The 21417-nt window shown below is 35.1% G+C and overlaps 1 protein-coding gene across 1 annotated transcript in view; it reads left to right on the top strand.

The window, feature by feature from the left end:
- The window catches only part of Smp_157820 (putative ataxia telangiectasia mutated (atm)), a gene marked incomplete at both ends in the record, with an annotated part of 101351 nt that overhangs the window by 17782 nt on the left and 62152 nt on the right, over positions 1-21417 (top strand). The window contains 7 exons of the mRNA XM_018789461.1: positions 16506-16649; positions 16685-16810; positions 16845-16974; positions 17009-17174; positions 20281-20536; positions 20582-20596; positions 20812-21369. Of these exons, the coding sequence (XP_018654902.1) occupies positions 16506-16649; positions 16685-16810; positions 16845-16974; positions 17009-17174; positions 20281-20536; positions 20582-20596; positions 20812-21369 (1395 nt within the window). The remainder of the gene's footprint in view (positions 1-16505; positions 16650-16684; positions 16811-16844; positions 16975-17008; positions 17175-20280; positions 20537-20581; positions 20597-20811; positions 21370-21417) is intronic.

Genomic DNA, 21417 nt, shown 5'->3' with positions numbered 1-21417 from the left:
TTTGTATATATATATATATATATATATAGTGGCTAGCATTGGAACTCGGGACGCACACTTCGTCCTATTTGGGACTCGTCAGCTGGATGTACCTGCATCCCAGATTTAGTGTTCACCCCGGGACTCGAACCCAGAACTGTTCGCTTCAAGTGCCATCGCGTTATACATTTAGCTACAAAGTCCTGATAGCCATCTACTTGTGAAGTGGTGTGAGGTTTTTTTAAATTCACTTGGTGTTGTTTGCTTGCATCTTCCCATGCCAATAAGAGACTGATCAATTTCAGTCCTAAACAATAATGGGAATATATAAGCAAACAACACCAAGTGAATCTTGAAGCGTGTAATTTTTTAAACATGAATTTATTAGTTAAATCGGTGTTCAACGCCTAATTTTACCAGATTGAATGACATATTTTTATTGGCTTGTCCTTTTATCACTTATTGATGTTAGTAATAAAAAAGCGGTCACTTTCGATCAAGAAACTAACATTTCTATGATGATTGAATGTCTGAATTGTTGTGATCATAACAGTGATAAAACAACATTCTGGAAAAAATACACTTCATGAAGGATTAATTATACTAAAGCCCGAAATAATAAATCAGTCTTTTCTTACTCTAGTTTAGTTTGCTGACATTAGTCATAATGTTTAGAGATCAGATTTCTTTAAAAGATATTTATTATCACACTATATATATGTATATATATGCTGCACTAGGTATCGCAAAACTCAGATTCCAATGTGCTTATGCATCGTTCTACTGTATGATAGTTAAAGTGAAAGAGTATGACTTAACAGGTTGACTTGTAGTTGATGGAATAACACAGAGATAGTTACTTGCAAACTTCTGTTTTTTTTCAAAACTATATTCCTAACAAGTATAAAACATTCATTACTGTCAAAAAAATCATCACATAGTTTATTCATTAAGATTCTTTACATTTCACATACAACTTATAATTGTTTTACGAAAAATGTGATTTGTTTAATGTATATTGAAAAATTGATTTTTCTGTAATTAATCAAATCGTCAACAAGTTTCGATAACGACTGCGTAAACTGAACTCAACCATCGGATAATCATTAATCATACTTTATTACTGAATATGATATTTCACGTACACTGTTTACTGTTATTTACATTTACATACTGGTATTTACCATATTGTAATTTATGATACATTAAACAGAAGGGGGTTTTGTGGAGATTTTATTAATTTTATATAGTTGAGATTATGAGTCGATTGAAGCTAGACCCCCATGGAAAACCTTGAAGCACTGGACAGCCGTTTTGTCCTGTTGTGGAGCTCTTCAGCAGTGCGCATCTGTGATCCAGCCGCGCGAGATTTGAACCTAGGACATATCAGTCTCGCGCACACGCGCGCTTAACCACTAGACCATTGAGTCGGCATCCAACGGTGTTATTGTCTAACTTCAACAATTCACGAAATTGAGCAACCATTCACCAATGTCTTCAGTGAGTTGATGTCTCCCAACAGACCTGGTTGAATCCCACTGATTACATTGAACAGTTGAACACTAATGATTTGAACAATCCTCTAAGTTAATTAACTTATTTTAGCATTATAATTTATAATGTTGTATGAAATATTTTCATGTTTTTATACAAATTATTTTATGTTCTTTTTCAATAATTAAAAAAAATAAATCGAATTGTCAACTACAAAATACGATTACTACTACTACTACTACGATGATGACTTCCGGTTGATTCATTGCATAAATTCAATTCAGTCCATTCTGCCTATATTCACTGATACAATTGTATCATATATGGAAATTGATGATAATAAGGAGAGTATGCAATTTATATTGTCAACTGTATTTCCAATGATTGGGAAACGCCTTTAATTTCGAATATAATTTCCTATGTGTAATAATAATGATAAATAAAAAAGATAATTATCTACATTTTTGATTTTTCTTCTTCCATTCAATTAAAAACGTTTTCCATAGACTAGATTATCAACGCCTTACTATAATTTTAAATAAATTTCAGTCGAATATCACCACTTTCAGAGGAAATACATTAATTTCAATAAAAGTGAGAAGTTTTAGAATTAGATCGATTAAATTATTTGTAATACCGCCTTATTGACTTTCAACTCCTTATCTACATTATGAGATATAAACCCCGAGCTTCTTAAATACTCCGGTTGACTAGGCTATGCCAAGGTTCACTTTATGTGTTCATTCTTTAAAAGGAAGGCAAATCTTTGATCGATATTGTATGAATCACTTAAGAAAACTGTCGAAAATAAGTGTCAGTTAATTTTTAGGAATAATCACTTCATTTACCATCATATTTTGCATGGTAACATTTATTATACATGAATATTGAATAATAAGTTCTCAAAAAAATGATTTCTTATTAATTTTAGCAGAAATATTGATAAAACGGAACGTCAATGTTTATATTCCTTCATCATAGAAATTTAAGTTATTACCCCATGTTGAATTTTTTCCTGATACTTGGCACTCGTCAGCAAGATGTACCTGTAATCTTGAGGGACCTAATGCTCTCTGACGTATTCGACCTCGTGTCAACCAGCTTCACATTTAGAGACGTTACCACTAGGCTATCCGGGCCGCCACTGATCATCTGTTGGACTGAGATGCATTTACAATTGATTGATGTCGAGTCACAGAGATTGGTGACCACACTGCAACTAGGTAGGTAGGATTCGATCTGCACTCAGAAGGACCTGACACACATGATATTGATCACCACCTAGTGATCAATCAGTCGATAGTTTTTTCCGCCTATATGATGATAAGTAAAACAAAATGAACCCTGATACAACCAGTTTAATTTCAAATTAATTGAAAAAATAATGTAATACAAATTTAAACATTTTTATTCATCGGATGAAATCAGTATGTTATGGACAAGTTTATTGTCACGTTATATGATTGGTCTAGGGAAAATATAAGTGCTCATTACTCTTGTAAAATTCAAGGGGGGAAAATCTCATTTACATAAAATTTTAGTTACTATACGTTTTTAGAACAGTTTGTTTTTAGCTATCACCAGGTAAACATTATATGAAAAGCTGAGACCAGATGTTTAGTGACTAGACTTAGTTGTCTTAACATAGTTAACAGGAAACTCTAAATTTGAAAGTTCGATTGTTGAGGTCATTATCAGTAACTCCAAAGTCATTGGATTGTGTTCATATTGCATATATAACAAGCGTTTATTAAATTCATTCGTGGCATAAATGTATTTACACTAATAATCAATACTCTGTGATGAGTAATTTCAAATATCTAAGTCTTATCAGAGGTCACTTGGCTTTTAAACACATCGAAGGTGGCATCTCAGAAAGTGAAGCTGGATAACGTGGTCTAAAATATCATAATTAAGATCAGTTGTCTCAGGAAAACTTACATCTATTTGATGAGTCAAAATTAGCGTGAAATCCAAGCCAAAGGTCTCCTACCTACTTTTCAAAACCTTGTATGATAAAATTACTCAATTTTTCTGTTGGAATGGATCACTACCTGATACACCACATTGGTTTCGCGATTATCTTCATGTCGATCGACTAAATGACTGACTGATTGACTGATCATTCATGTTTTCTGTCTGAATCGGTGTTTGTTCATTCTGACAAATGAATATTGTGTAGGAGAATAGTTGCTCCGAATTTCCGTACTCAACCGAACATATACAGGAAATGTAATCAGAATGAGAGAGTGTTCATTCTTATTTTTGTGAGTATCAATTCACTCACCTACACGTGAAATAACGAACTGTCCAGAGGAAAACATCCTTATAAATCGTAACAACTCAGAATTCGAATTCATCATTTTCTCAAATCTTCAGGCAATACGTTTACTCTTATTGACAGATATTCAATAAATACGTGATCTTATTCGAATAAACAGGAAATTATTTAATATCATGGGAATTTCCATATTTGTTTATGAATAATTCGAGTCTTTTCTATTTATGGTTTTACTATGATTTGTAGACATAGAGAGTTGAATAACATGGTTATTGATGAGTATTTCAGTTTCGTATTTAAATATGATCGAAGTTAAAGATTATTTTTGAAAAAAAATTTCCTTTATCGGTTTTTCATAAATTTGATTTTGTTTTATATTCACGACAATGGAATTGTGTTTTTGCACTATATGATTCCTGTTAAAGCATTTTTGTTAGAAGTTGCAGTTAATTTTTGTTTTTACTTTTATTGATTATGCTTACTTGCTCACTTAGTTACTTACGCCTGTGACTCCTCTTCAGTGGAGCTGGTTGATTCAAGAGTTCTTCGAAGTGTTCTACCCACCTGTTCCGTTGTTATTCAATGTTGGTGATTACCTTGCCTTCCCTGTTTTCGCCAGTCGTTCTGGCTTACGGTAATTTCTAGGTAGCTTCTTCGTTCTGTCATATAGTTGTCTCATGTTTCCTCTAGCAGCCTTTTCCGCCCTTATTGCTAAATCTTCCACATATTTACGTTTGTCGGTTCTGATGTTCCTCTTCACTTGCTTGTTTGTTTCTGTGTATTCAGTTTGTGTCTTAGATTTTTCTGCTCTTGCCTGGCTGGTATTGATTGCTGCCTTCTTGTTCCTCCTTTCTTCAATCTTATCCAGTGTACGAACAGTGATCCATTCCTTGTGGTGATGATTTTTGTGACCCAGAATCTCATGACATTTTGAAGTGATTGCCTCTTTTATCCTTTTCCATGTGTTCCCCCTAGTAGTAGTAGGTATTTAATTCTCCCATCAGAATGGTCAGGTCCTTGGTTGGGCACTTCTCGAAGATCGACTGCAGCCTGTCGTAGAATTGGTCTTTAGCGTCTTCATCGTAGTCGTTGGTAGGCGCATAGCATTGGATGATGTTCATTGTAATGCCCTCTCTCTTTGTTTTGAAGGAGGCTTTGATGATCCTTGGTCCATGAGATTCCCATCCAATAAGTGCATTTTGTGTTTTTCTGGACAGCATCAATGCAACTCCTTGTGTATGTGGGGCATTTTCTTTTTCATGACCGGAGTATAACAGAAGTTCTCCTGAAGACAGTCGTTGTTGTCCAACCTGCGTCTAATGTGTTTCACTGATTCCAAGCACCTTTAGATTGTATCTCCTTATTTCTGCAGCAATTTGGAACTCTCCAGGTCTCCTACATTGTACGAGCACTCCATGTATCTAAATAAATGGTTTCTCTGGTTGTCAGAAGGGACATCGTCCTCGTGGCTTCCGAAGGGACTCTTCTTTCACCATGAGGTGTCATAACTTTTCTAAATGAAGACCATCTGACTCCCAGGATAGAGTTTAAATGATTTGAATATTTTTTTCTGATTAGCGTTTTTTAGCGAGTTGGTTTTCTAAGGGATGGAGTCGCAGACCCCTTGCCCAATCCTCCTCCTTTGTGTGAGCTTGTGACTGGCAATAGCCCCGAAGAGGCTACAGGCGGAGTTAATTACTAGTTCGAAATAAAAAATATTAGCTTTGACAATATTAAATCCCTTAGCAATTTCCGATTTTATGATCAAATTATTCTCGTATTTCATATGATCAATATGATTGATTAATGATTTTATCTGTGTTCAACTGTTTCTCCAAATACTGGTACATTAAGCAGAAAAAATAATGAATCAAAATAAATTATTTATAAATTTAGTTTTAGGACATGTAAAAAATAAACAATTTTTTTTAATAATGATAAATGGAAACTATTTACTTATTATTGAGTCACATATAATCACTCCTGCTAAATCTAAAAAAATAAACATGAGGCTTTAAATTATAAATCTATTACTGTTAAATACACACAATGATTATTTTTACTTGCCATTCTAGTAAGTAAAAACAAATTGTGAACAAACTATTAACATAGTCATCACTATAATTATCATTTGAAATAATAATAATAATGCATTCCACTGATTTATTATCATGAAAAATGACCACTAAAGTATTATTGAGTTTACTTAGTATTGTTTGTTTGGATCTTCCCATTGATGTTTTAGGACTGCAACTGGTCAGTCTCTAATTGGCATACTGTGCGTATTGCCTCGATATAGCCTAAATTCACAAGCATGGTAAACAAAGATGGATAGTGGCTAGCAGTGGAATCCAGGACTCGCGTTTCGTCCTATTTGGGATGTAATTGCATCTCAGAGTTGATGTTCGCCCTAGGGCTCGAACCCAGTCCCTTCACACCATTGCACAAGCAAGAGGCTGTCAGGACTCAGTGACCGAATGGATAACGCGATGGTGTTTGAAGCGGAAAGTACTGGGTTCGAGTCCCAGAGTGAACATGAACTCTGAGATGCAGGTACATATAGCTGACGAGTCCCAAATAGGACGAAACGCGCATCCTGGATTCCATTGCTAGCCACTATCCATCTTCGCTTATTATTGAGTTTGTTTGTTTTCTATTGATACTATCTAAAGGGAAATAGACAATCCCTCGGGGTGGGATTGTGGATATGCACTGCTAAGGAGTCCCATACTAAGACAAAACGTCCGTCCAGTGCTTCCAGGTATTCCATGGTAGTGTAGCTTTCATTGACTCATGAATTCAACTATTGAATTACTAAATTTCCACAAAACCACTCCTGAAGATATATAATAATACAAGGAAAAGTGGTTTGTTACCTCTTTTTGAATAAATTAATAATATGTTGTATAAAATCATATTCATTTATTAATTATTGATTATATAGTGATGAATTGAAAAAAATTCAACAAAGAAAGTAGGTCGAACATGGACAAATAGACATTAAAATAATAATCTTTGAAAACCATTAAAATTACTTAATAAGAAATAGGGAAATAATTAGATAAAGAACAATACAAAAATGGAACAAAGTGAATAATGGCAAACAAAGATAAGATGTGAAAAGAGATTAATTTATTACTTTATATTTGATCAAGAAAGGGACAAGTATATCAAGAATATTTTTTGAACACATAAACTAGAATTTTAATTTTTAGAATGGGAATTTTAAATTTAAAATAAGAGATGTTTGAGTTCATGGATCAATTAGACCTAGACCACTATGGAAAGCATGGAATCAGCAGGTGGCCGCTTTGTCCTGGTATGGGACTCCTTAGCGGTGTTCATCCACGATCCCGTTGGATGCCGGCTCAGTGGACTAAAAGTTAAGCGCTCTCGCGCGAGATCGAAGATCCTTGGTTTGAACTCCACGACAGGCATCGTGGATGAGCACTTCTGAGGAGTCCTGTACTAGGACAAAACTTCCGTCCAATGCTTCCAGGTTTTTTATGGTGATCTAGCTTTAAGTGACCCATGAAGTCAACAATTCAGTTACTACAATCTCCACAAAACTCTTTTCTGATAATAAAAAGATGTAATGATATTTGCTCACAAATGTAGGTTTCTCACGTAAACACTTAAAAAAATAATTTGTAAGTAGAAATTATGTCAAAACTATGCATATTTTCACTTTCGAATATTATTAAAAATAATAAGGCAATACTGTGTCGATTTTGGTGAAATGGAAACTTAGAAAAGTAATACGTATGAAAGACAACCTTATTAAGGAGATATTCAGTTATCTGACAATAAGATAATTTATTTAGATTTAAACGTAAGACTTCTTTATCGGAAAATCGATAAGAATTTTACCACATCTCAATACCAAATTCATAGATACTGTCAAGTTCTACCAGATCAATGTACTTTCTAAAATCTATGTACGAGATACTATGAAAATCACATTTCGACAGTGTAAACAACAGGACATATTAATTTTACTGTTTTATTGTTAAGTTAGCAGTGTAGTGAGCGAGAACCCAGGCGGAGAAACCAGTCTATTGTTTATGAAAAATTACACAGCGCCTTTGTAAAATATGAAAATCATACATTAAATATATAATTTGTACATCTTCCCTCAATTGTCCTGTACATAATTTTCCATTCTTTAAATCTGGTTGTTATTCCAATTTCTCTTTATTTCCCCTCCCTCTTCTCTTCTTTTCAATCTCCTATTTCCAGGCATTCCACTTTCGATCGATGTTACATACTACTTATATCTGTCATCATAAGTAGCATACACCACACCTGATATACCTAATCAACTAACCTAATTGAAAGAGCGGAGTCAAAAATGTATAGTAAATAGTAAATCAAAAGTTACTTAATATATGAATAATAAGTTAATTAAAGTATTATCATCATTTACTGTTTTTCCGTCAATCAATAATTCTGTCAATGTTTATGTACCGTTTGAATAAACTGACGGAAAAACACATTTTTACGCACACATATAAAAGGTGTTAAACTGATTAATGTGATAACATTTATGCATAGATATATGGTATATTGATTTCGTTAATACAAAAAGAAAGTTTACAACATCCGGAGTTATTTTGTTAGAGTTTGAAAGATATAAGTGAATTGTTCCTATTAATTTTCATCTAACTTAAGTTTGATAACTGTATTGTTTTAAATTATAATGAAGCGTTTAGGATATTCATCTTTGAAAGACAACATAAATTTGAAATATAAGAAAAACTATAGCTACTGAGATCAAATTGATTAATCAAGAAATGTAAACTAGAAAAAAAGCTTACGAACGAACTATCATTTCAGGCAATGTTTTTATTTGAATCAAAGTCTTAATATTTTAAGTTATTTTTATTGAAGGAAGCAATTTGACATTTAGAGATAGCTTACACTACAGATTTATAACTGAACAAACATCGGAAATCAGTGAGCTTTGCGTAGTTATGCTCAATTATGCTATAAGATTTATTAAAAATGTTTACTTTAGAAATGTTCATGGACTGAACTCAGACTTGACGATAGTTTTGTTCCTTTAGGACAACTGAATTTGTATTAAGTGTTTTGTATTCCCAAATTCAATCGAGTTACGTCTAAATTATTTTTATTTCGGCATTTATTTGACCAAACGTTTTATTTCTAAAACAAGAAATGTGAATATTATCATAACCCTGATTGGTAAAACGCATACTTATATCAAACACCTGAGATTATTCAAACTGCTCGGATTTGTTAGTGATAATGTTCTACAGAAAGAAGTTCATTTACTTCTTAAACATGTTAACTGAACTTACTAAAATCAGAAATGTTTGACATATTGTTCATACAGTGAACTCTTTCCACATATGGTCGCAGGAGAATGTTACAAGAAAGAAACTTTTCTTGTTAACAAGTTCAAATTTCATGTGATTTTATAAACAAATAGTCAGCAAGTGTGCGGTTAATCAACCTTCTTTCAGTGTCAAATAAAAGTGCAATATCTAGAATTTATGAGCATTTTTTCTTTTCCCTTGATAAGAGAGTACTTCATAAATAAGTATAATTTTCGCTGAGTATTTCATTTCAATTATTCAAATTTATTTACATATCTTCTAAGAACACTTCATTGAGGCACCAACCAAAACACAAGATAAAAAGGTAGCCAAGGTGAAGGTCAGAACTTGAAACGAAATCCTCAGTGCAAATCATACTTTTACATGCTGTAGTCACTGACTAAATGAACGGAAAAATGCTTGATATCTCAAATACGTTGAAAATTGAAAAGCGATTTATCTATAAATTCTCGGACACGTTTACAATTTCATCAAAACTTACTGAACAGTTTTTGACTTGAAGTCAAAGTTTATTGAAATTATAGGTATATTATAGGGAGATATGCCGTTGCAACTAACCATGTGGTTAGTAATTTAGAATACAAAAATTAAATTAAATTCGTAATTAAGTTGATAACATCTTTGTTATAATTAATTTAATAAGAAAGATAACATATATCTTGTATGATTGCATAACACCTAATCTTCATGAAATTGTAGAATTTGGTCAAACTTTTGAAAGAATTTTAGATTTCCTTTCGAAATGAGCTAATTAACTCAAGTTAAATGTATTGTGGTGTGGTCTACTTATATCCATATAAGTAGTATATGGTGTGGGTCAGATATAGAATGTATTTTGGCAGAAGACCGATGAGAAAAGAACGGAAATGAAGCGCAATCGTCTGGAAAATGCATGAGCAATGGAATAAGAGAAGAAACAGTGAAGATTGAAACAATTGGTTGTTAATTTGCAAATTGACTGTTCATTGTTTGGTTATCAGAATTTACTGAGATAGTCTGTAATATTTGCTTAAATACATTCGATTGTCCCCAACCAGCCGTGTTCTGTTCACTACATTTGGTGTCGCTGCCAACCAGGAGGAGGAAGGGTGCTGTTCTGCGGACGCCGCTGCGGGTCTGGAGTTGAGGTGCTAGTTGGGGCAGTCTGGTGCGGAGAGTTGGCGTCGAGTGGAGTGTTCTGGCGGGGGCGGCGTTGGCTGTAGCGGGTGCTGTCGACGGAGAGGAGCAATGGGACGTGCGGCTGCTGGGCGGACATCGGATGTAGATGGCTCAGCAGGCCGGTGGAGTACGGGTGTTGAACGTCCCAGATGCCGGGTGGATGCGGATGTTGGTGCCCCGGCAGGTCGACGGAGCTATGGAGGTCAGCGCGCCGCAGACTCGACATTCTGACGGAGAGTTTGGCACAGACTGCAGTGAAAGAAGATAGTGGCATGGCGAGCAGAACCACCGCATGAACGAATGCTTTAAAGGGGGGACGAGTGTGGTGTGGTCTACTTATATCCATATAAGTAGTATATGGTGTGGGTCAGATATAGAATGTATTTTGGCAGAAGACCGATGAGAAAAGAACGGAAATGAAGCGCAATCGTCTGGAAAATGCATGAGCAATGGAATAAGAGAAGAAACAGTGAAGATTGAAACAATTGGTTGTTAATTTGCAAATTGACTGTTCATTGTTTGGTTATCAGAATTTACTGAGATAGTCTGTAATATTTGCTTAAATACATTCGATTGTCCCCAACCAGTGTTCTGTTCACAACAGTATATCTTGTAACAAAACAGACTATTCATATGTAATTCCTACTTTCGATTTACAAATAGACTGATAAATCTAAATTATAGTAGTTGAATTCATGAATCAATCTAAGCTCAAGCACCATTGAAAACCTGGAGACATTTAACAGCCGTTTCTTCCTAGTATGGGACTCCTCGTCCTGATAGATTTAAATTAATCAAAAATGTTTTTTTACAATTCTATATTTCTTTTAAAAAAAGAATTTCTTTTTACATTACAAGAACTGGTCTTTTTGACTATGGTCTCATCGTGTATGAAATGAACTCATTTATTGAATTTTAGGTATATACATCAACAACAATGAACTCAATGTTTTTTTCTAAATGATATTAACAAATGGGAATAAAAGAGATTTCTCTCAGTGAAAATAAGGAAATGCACTGCTGAGGAGTCTTACAATAGGACGAAACGGCCGTCCAGTGCTTCCAGGTTTTCCATGGTGATCTAGCTTCGATTGACTCATGATCTCAACTATGAAAATACTGAAATCTCCACAAAACCCGTTCCAATGCGTAAATGTTTGTTACAATTATTTAATCCTTTATAAGACTATTGATATTTTGAGAATTCTTTTTTGTAAATCACATTGAAATCATATTTTTACCTACAGAAATATTAATACATATATTATCAGTGTCAAAAAAGTAACATTGACTTTTAATAATCCAAATCCATATCACGATAGATGAAAATGTCTAGGAATCAGTTCATTTTCACTTTCACATACATTATTATGCTCACTTAAATGGAAATGTAATAATGATAAATAAGCATACAATAAATAGTTATTCATATTAAAATGTTGGAGCGTTGAGTTGAAAAACAAGTATGTTCAACTTCTCGTTTTATTTACCTTAGCCAAATTCTGACCTAGTTGATTAATAATCATTTGGATAATATGGTTACATAATGCGATTAATGTTCATAGAATCTTCCTCTATGAATAATTTATGGCTTCAATTTTTTGTAAACATATATATTTTTATTATCACTGTAGTTTGATAACACTTTACCAGTAACACCTATAATCGAATCGCGCCCACCGAGTAAAATCAAAGTCAGAAACGAGGAGGTTGGAAGATATATTTGATGGGTTATCAAAATATCGAGAAGTGACTGATCTAATCTGGCTAATGATCATAGGAGATGTTTCCCATGCCGTTCTGAAACGTGATCTGGTACGGATGCGTGACCGAGCACCTTCAGCTAGATGAATTCACTAAAACTAATGTGGTCAGCATCCAAAGTCGAACACTTACGAAGCTATTGATTTTGGGGATTTATTTACAGCTACATTATCATTGTTATTATAACACTTCCAATCACTGCGAAATTTACTCAGTATCCATCTCTATTTACTAATTCGTACCTACTTCATACTATTCTACATATTACGTGATTTCTAATTTCTAATTACATCATTATCTATTTCACTGCATGTCAACAATACCTATTCTGATCATTAATCTCACAGCTTCATTTAACTTATAAACTTATTCAAGTCGACACTTTAAATGTGTCATTCTAACACTGACGATTTTATTTTATTTAAAAATCCTGAATTCATGTGGTATAAGTCTTAACCATTGTATTCTGCCTTAAACCTGATCACTTTTGCAAACATTGATTTGGATATATATGTAGTTATAGAACATAAAGGGAATTTATTGGGATGAATATTCTACATTCATATATTAGTGTTGCAATATGATGAAAACTTTCCAGAGATTATAATAATAAATATGTTCATCATATTATAAATTCTCCGAAAGATTTCATTGTATTGCGTTTATTGAAAAGTAATTAACAGCAATTTGAATAAGATGAATTTTAAGAATAATTGAATAAATGTTCATGTAAAAATCAGTCACTGCATAATCAGCAACAGCGTACTGTGGGATAGCACAAACCAGCTTCCATATGAAAAAAAATTACGAGAAGAAGTTGGAAGTGGATGAGACGTAAATTACGGATCTCATCAAACTGCATCACGAAGCAAGCTTTAACTTGCAATCGTGAATAGTAAGGCCAAAGAACACGCCGTGTCGGACATTGGAAGCAGACATGAAGAGGATGAATAGCAACTGGAAATAACTGGAGAGGATTGTCCAAGACAGAGTTGGATAGAGAATGCTGGTGGGTAGCCTATGCTCCTCGATGAGGGGTAGCGGGCGTAATGAAGTAAGTAAGCAATGTGGTTGTAGATCGTTAACTGACTAATAACGACAGGCTATGAACTTCAAGCCTATCATATTTAGTTATAAGAAATATACTACTAATAAGGAGTATGCTTCCACGGATATTCCTGTATGTTTAACGATTTATAATTGTCTTCAAAAACCGGAGGAAATAACTCGAAAGTCCTATATAATATCAATCTGTAAATATTAGAGACACGCTGTTTAGGTTCCACTATGAATAGTTCGAATCCACTTCTATACAGTGTACATTAGAGCTGTTTTATAGTAATTGTTTGTAGTCTATTACAGTAAGTTTGCTGGTGGTTTGAGTGTCAATATCCTTATAACCCCATTGTTAAGTTAGAAAGAGGTCTGGTAATCGTATTATTTCAATACTATGATAATTTGGCCTATTTATATTCACTTAATCTGATTATACTTTGGTTACCTATCACTACTGTACAGGCCAGTTTCATCAGTTGCCTAAATAAACATTCAGAAACATTCTTACAGAGGTTAACATCCAATTCGTCTCCCTCGGCCATCAAGTTAAAAATGACAAATATAACAAGTATTTAGTTCATTTACTGTGATACGTTCACTAGCCTAGCATATATTACTTAAAAGCATTGTTTGTACCCAAATTATCATTGTCCCTGCAGTTACTTGAAAGCTTTGTAAATCTACTTGAATTTATGCCTATTCTCGGAAAAAGAATCTGGTTAGAGTGTTTTAGCAAGGTTGTTTCTTACGGATAACACCAACACAATCACACTTAGTGTAGCTACTCTAGAAGTGGTAGAAAATTTTACGTACCTGGACAGCATCATCGATTAACAATGAGGATCGCACGCAGACATAAAGGCAGAGATTGGATAAGCAAAGGCAGAATTCTTACAGTTGAAGAATAAATGGAACTCAAAACAACTGTCAACCAACGCCAAAAGTGAGAATCTTGAATACGAACGTCAAGACAGTTCTACTGTATGAAGCTGAAAGTTGGAGAACTACTACATCCATCATCAAAGACGTACAATTGTTTGCACAGGCTACCCATTGTCCGTTGACCGAACACCATCAGCAACAGCCCACTTTAGGAAAAAATAAACTTGCTCGACGTAGAAGAGGAAATTACGAAAAGACGCTGGAAATGTGCAGCTTCCAGATGTTTAAGCTGATTGGACACAACGAATGTCCCTTAGGCCCTTTCAAAATTCCAGACGCTCTTATCGACCCTGTTCATTTGAATTTGCTAAGACCTTCACCAGATCCAAATGGATATTCTTAGCTCCTAACTTAGGTAGCTATGTATTGGCATTGGGCTCCAACCACATAATTCTCAAAGCTGGACATGGGACAACTGAGAAGATAGTTATTCACCATTTAACATGGAAGAAAACCCAAGAATGGAGGAGGCGGAAAGAATTAATTCAATTCATTAGAATGCATGGCTCAGTCTTGCAGGTGTGGTCATTCTGTGTAACTCAACTCTTTTATTCATATCAAATATATTGTTCTATCTCCAGCCTAAATGTCTTCTCCATCACATATTATTTATGATTACGATAGGACGAGTCAGTGTAGACAATGGTGTGACTTCCGCCTAAAGTCTTATAGATTAGATAGTCACATCATGACAAACCTACAATTTTAAGATAAGGTCGATCATTAGAACAATATTAAAAACGAAGCCAACCATAATTTTACAGATCGTTTCACTCGATGGCCAGAAGCAGTACCCATCAAAGACATGACTACTGCAACAGTGGCCTATGCCTTCGTCTAACGGTGGTTAACAAATTCCGGCTTTCCTTCATCTGTCACTACAGAACGTGGAGGCCCGTTCGAATCTGGACTTTTTCGTCATCTCACTACACCACTAGGAATAACGTGATTCAGAACGACCGCCTACCACCTACAAGCAAACAAGTTGGTAGAACGCTTTCACCAAATGTTTACGGCTTCAGTGTCAGCTGTAAAACGTTACACAGTGAACTGACGCTCTTTCACTTGCCCTACTTGGTAGTCACAATGCAGTGAAAACGGACATTGGATACAATGCGGCTCAACTAGTTTATGAAAATTCACTCCGACTTCCAAGAATGTTCGCAGATCCTTCGTCTTCTTCAAAGAATATGGGTTTAAACTCTTATATGAGCAAGTTTAGAAACTTAGTGGGTTCAGTTAAATCTGTTTCCACTCGACTTCAATCATCTGATATTTTCATTCAATTTTCCATACGACATAGTACACACGTCTTGTACGTTGCGACTCATGTGGACGACTTCTCGAAACAGCATACGAAGGACTTTCCAAACTTCCCCAGAGTGAACCCAAATAATGTAAAGTCGATAAGAACTAACGATAAAAATAACCTTGATCGGCTCAAAGCCGTATAATAGAAAAACCCTATTTATGTCTATTCGAAAGACGCGACTGTCACAATCACGATACCTCATCCGATAATCTGCAAAAATAGTTGCTACGTTATTGCATGTTTACGAAAAGCACTAAGATGAGTTTAATTTCTTTCTTCTCCTGTTTGCTACCTAAACGCAATTACGAGTGTAATTCGATGTATACTTATGTACCCTTATTTTCTTTTCCAGGACGGCTAGAAAAAACTACGACGAAGTTTACGATGAATCGAAATTTTTATTGTACCTGTTTCCTCATTACTATATCGACTCACATGGTCTCCTATGGTAAGGAAAAACAACCAGACGCTCCTGAACATAGCAGGCTATCAGAAGAGTGTTTACCAACGACAAACTCGTTGGTTTTAAACTTGTTGCTGGTCACGTCATAGGATCATCACTACGCCACCAAGGGGGGAAGTGATGTGTAGTGGTAAATAAATCCTCGAAATCAGTAGCTTCAAAGGCCCTCAGAGTTTGATGATGACCACAACAGTTTTAACGGACCCACCTAGCTGAAGGCGCTCGGTCACGTATAACGAGTGCGTATGCCGTGCTTCACTTCTCCTGCAACCGCTAGCCAGATTAGATTAGTCACTTACCGATATATCGATATTCTACCAAATATATCTGCGAGACTCTTTACTTCTGATTCCATTGGGTTAGGATGTTTTGATTATAAAAGGTATTACTGGTTAAGATGTTGTCAAACTTCGAACACTTATGGCATCTTTGGATAAGACATATTAAGGAAATCATCAAACTGCATCAAAGAAACAATTGTTAACTTGGACAAAGAGCACATTTTTATGGGAATCGGAAGCAGACATAAAAAGTCTGACCAGCAATTGGAACGGATTGTCCAGAAAGCGAAAGCTTTCACTGTTCCGTCCAGAACGATTTGAACTATTCGAATTCATTTTTATTTTTAAGACTGTAGGTCCCGTACTCTAATTCATAGTATTACGAGTTACATTAACTTATTGTTAATGATTTCAGATATTAGAACATGCGGGAAATCCAATAATGTTGGTTTTAGGAGCTGAATTTAAGGTCTCAAGGTCGAGTGTTCTGATCATGGACCAGTGTGAAATTAGAAGACTTGTAGATGACTTAGTGGCGTGCACAAAACGGGAACGAAAAGTATGCAACAAAACAAAAATTTATTTGGTTTTAAGAATAATGTTTTCAGACTTTTGAATATTTTACAAGTCCCAACTAATCGGCAGATCATTAGCTCCTGTTCCGACAAAAAGTATCAAAACAATGACCTTCGAGTCGTTTCATGGAATTTCATCATCGAGGTGTGTAGATCAGTTTTTTCTGTGGATTTTGTAGAACATAGTACGAGTTATGATAACTGAACTTCAATCCTACAGTGGTCGCGGAAATATTGAGTCACGTTTAAATATGGAAATGACTCCGTACTTAAAGATTTTGCAAATTGTTGCTTTGCACGGATCCAAAGGTAAGAGGGCATATATTTAAGCTAATATTTCCAGGGGATTACCCAATCAATTTAAATGAATTTGCGCTTTTCTTCCTTCAGATTGTTAAGGATAAGAGTGTTGCTTTCCTTCACCAAGGACTTTTTAATACTTTATGTGTATTTTTGTTGGAGGCACGTTTAAGTACACTTATTTTAGACACGAAATATCGAAACGGTAGGTTTCTCAGATTGAAATAATTGTTTAAGATCTGATATTTTGGTGTTGTGATCAACTGAACTGTACAACGTCTCTCCTGCCTGCTCGTTTATTGTGCTTTTTGATTCGACACTATTCTGAAAGTCCTTCGCTGCCATTTCATCACATTTCAGGCAGTTTGATCAAGTTTATGAAAAAGTATTATTTTTTAATATAGATTGTCAGTGTATATTTTTATATTTGATTTCTTTTCGTGTATCTTGTTTTGGCTGACATATCTTTACTGGACCTCATCACACTTTTTGTCTCACTGAGTATCTGCATGTAAATTTCAGTCGTCTCTTCCCATACTCGGTACGTACATCTGAAACGTAGGACAGTCGAGTGGTATAACTACTTTTAAAAACTTCACTTATCTTGGATGTCTGATCAGCCCTAATGGGTTGGTGTGTGAAGAAATTTCTGCACGGACTCAAGAAGTTTGTTTGGCTTCTGCCAACTTACATCACCTATGGCGAGGGCGAGATATCCGTCTATCAATTAAGAGACGAGCATACTACGCAGCAGTTCGTTCTGTTCTAATTTACGGCTGAGAAATGTGGCTAATAAGAGTAGAAGATACTCGTAAGTTACTAGTATTTGACCACAAATGCCTTAAAAATATTGCTCGCATCTTCTGGGATCATCGGGCAAGTAATTGTGAGGTTACACACAGGATATTAGGGAACGATGGTAAATTAGTTGATGAGGTTGTAAATCTTCATCGACTGAGATGGTTGGGCTATGTATTACATATGCCTGAATACCGATTACCACGACACTCAATGCTGACCAGTATTGGGGATAGTTGGGAGAGAATTAGAGGCGGCCAAACCAAAACGTGGCATCAGATCTTGAAGTCACTAACTTCTAGTCTGAGCCATGTCGGTAGATGCAGACTACTTGATCGGAGTCCACAAGACTATCGTAACCAATAGTTGGAGACTCTGTATGACATGGTTCAGAATCGATTACAACGGCGTAGGTGTATACACTCACTGTCTTCCCTTAAACTGTGAAATTAAAATTGCTTCATATCTTTCTTCCGGTAATATATCCTTATATAGAATCTTTCTTTTATATATTACCACCATTAAATTAACTACTTTATGAATTTGGTGTTCATCTTGCGCTAATGAGGTATGGTAGCTTGTACCGATGCATATATGTGCCTGGTCCTACGTTGTAGCTGACTGACTGAGTGATATAACCAAACTTTGTTCAATAGATGTGAATTATATACAAGTATTGAACCTCACATTTGTTATGGGTTTTCACCATTGTTTATTACTGAGTGAATATACGTATTTAATAAGTCAGTTTCATGATCCAGTTTAAAATGAGTGTCAATAACACTTAAATTGGTGTCTAATAACAATGTTTACAATTTGAACTCCGGTTAGCCTGAGAGCTATTACACAAAGAACGTAACAGCCTTAAAAATCTTAATCGTTTCATCTTCATGAACTAGAAAAATGACTTTATCTTCAAAGGGCGACGGTGCCTTCTAATTAAGTAGAAATGAAGACCTGGATAATGTCTGAGTCTAACAGCAGATATTTTAAATAAATGGCCTCCATATTATTTTTGTTCAAAGGTTGATTATTCGCGTTCAAGGTGAAACAAAGGCGTCTGTTACAGTTTTGAAGGAAGTTCAAATATCTCCATCAAGCAAGATTTTTACTTTATCACCGAATCTATTACTTGTCCAAGTAATCGAAAAGTTCTTAGGTTTCAGTCAGTCACAACGTTAAACCGTGGTACGTGTGTATATCAGCTCAAGTTGCCATACCTCGTTGATATAGAGAGGTGAAATTATCAGACCAAATCCTAGAATATTAGGGGTGGTAACATTACCAGTGGTAATAAGTCTGATTAAGCATCGAAGATACGATTCGAAAAAATATAAATTAGTGGAATAAAAGCAAAAATGTTATGAGGAATTTAGAGTCTCAGTATTTGGTGAAAGACAAAGAACGGATGCACCTGCGCCATTGCAAACGGTTTCGAGCCATGTCATTCAAAATCTTTAACCATTGGTTACAATAATCACGCGGAATCCAACCAGGTAGTCCATATCTACTAACACGGGTCTGTCTAACTGTCACTGACTTCATGGATTGATGCCATGTTTTGGTTTTCTCACCCCTAACTTCCTTCCAGCTAACTCCTACACCAAGAAACATCGCTCGTTGAGGTAGGTTGTGATGGTGCATACGTAGTACATGGTACAACCACCTCATTTGATAAATGTTTATCACCTCTTCAATCGATTTGCCATCCTGGCGCCATTCATAATCTAGGCATTGCTTACTCCATGGACCAAAAATACGATTAATGCCTTGCAGGTATCTGTAATCGAATACCAGTATCGTAGTTCTTAGTTGTAACTAAGACGATATCGCTTAGGTATACAGCTGCTTCATGTACTCTAATTAACATTGCATAAAATATATTAGATAGTATCATGTGCAACATATCGAAATATCCCTCTATGTATGTTGATAGTGAGCTGTTCTGACGCGTTAACAATTTCTACAAGGGAATAAGCATCAGCAAAGTCCTTTTTTCAAAAAGATGTCATCATTCACTATTACTAACAGGTTCTCAAAAACTGGGAATATATATATAATGTCCGGAATTCTGGACGGTTGAGGAATCACCATTTGTTTGTCTAACCGTTCACCTTCCTACCCAATACAGTCAGTACCGTTTATTCAGTCAATGGGTTTGATCACACCAGATTGCTGAGCGGTCTTATCCAAAACAGCGTAAGGTACAGGTTGTCATAGTGAAAGTTGGGGTTATATTTTTCGTGCGTTAAATTAGCAATGATAATCGATTATTTATTCGTTTCACCACAGTGATTGATTTTTTGTCAGCAGTTGTTTATGCAATATTTTCAGTCGAAAGCCTTTAATTCATATGTTGAGGACTAGATTTACCTAAGAGGTATCTACATTAAGTAATGGTCAGCTAATTTAGTTTATCCAATTTAACAGAAGCTGAATGATAACTCAAAATAGCCCTGTATATCAAAAAATCACTTTGAAGCTCTTATTACCTGTTTTAATTTTACTTCATCGTAGCTGTGATTCACTGGTCGGTCAATCAAAAAACATTTTTGTTACGAATCTTGGTTGGGTGTGTCATTTACTCCGCTGGTTACTCAGTAATGTGTACACCAACATATCTGATTGGCAGGAAGTAGTTGTGATTATACACCAGAAGATTCCTAGTTTTATAAACTTGGTATTCAACGAAAATCAAGCCACCTGCACACTTTCCATCAATTCCGGAACTTCCGACAAAACTAAAGAAATGGATCCTTCTCAACGTTATAATGTAAGTGACCAGAGGAATTACTTTACTTATCTTGCTTATTCTAAGATAGCTATTCGTACAGTAAGGTTTTAATACTTGTTAAACATCTGGTCATTTTCTCCTCATACACTATCAATCAAATAAGGTTGTGACAGAACGAATATTGTACATACTTTCAAGACATGTTCTATGTTTAGGTGACTGGGGTACCAGTACAAAGTTATTCAGAATGACATCTCGATTATTTAAATAGTTTACTTCCATGGAAATGTATATTGTTTATTTATTATTTGTAGGCTTTACAGTTTCATTCCGAAGCATGGACAAAAGAATCGACATGGGATTCACTTTCTCTAGCCTCATCTTTTACAACAATTTTGAATTCGACACAAAACAGTAAATCTCTTGACATTCTTGCGGGAAATACAGTAAACTTTATCGAACAAACCAAGGTTTTTCATCCAGCACCAGCTCATTTGACATGTTCCTCCCAGTTTTTCCTGACAGAACAATTCCCAAAACTTTGCATGGATTCTCACTCATCAAATATCATGCGTGAAAGCACTGATTTAAGCACTCAACAAGAACTATTTTGTCTTTGGCGCTGGGTGTTCGTTTTTTGTTATTATAAACGCTCTTTTGGACAGTTAACCACGTGTCAAGAAAACCACACAGGGTCTTCTGTTCTACACAGGTATTTGCTTCAAGAATTCAATTCAATTACTTCTCGTCTAAGTTTTCAAAATGAAGATACTTGTTGGAAAACCGTCAGTGGTCTTAAAAACTTCTTCAGTCTATTTGCAGCAGTATTAGTTATGGAATATGACAAAAATTTATCAAATCATGATAATAAGGTTTGTTTTCAAATATAGTCCAGTTTCCGTGTTAAAAATATACAGTCT

The sequence above is a fragment of the Schistosoma mansoni genome, chromosome W, assembly GCF_000237925.1.
Source record: "Schistosoma mansoni strain Puerto Rico chromosome W, complete genome".
NCBI lineage: Eukaryota > Metazoa > Platyhelminthes > Trematoda > Strigeidida > Schistosomatidae > Schistosoma > Schistosoma mansoni.
Note: the sequence above shows the minus strand (reverse complement) of the source record. Positions and strands in the feature narration are given on the sequence as shown.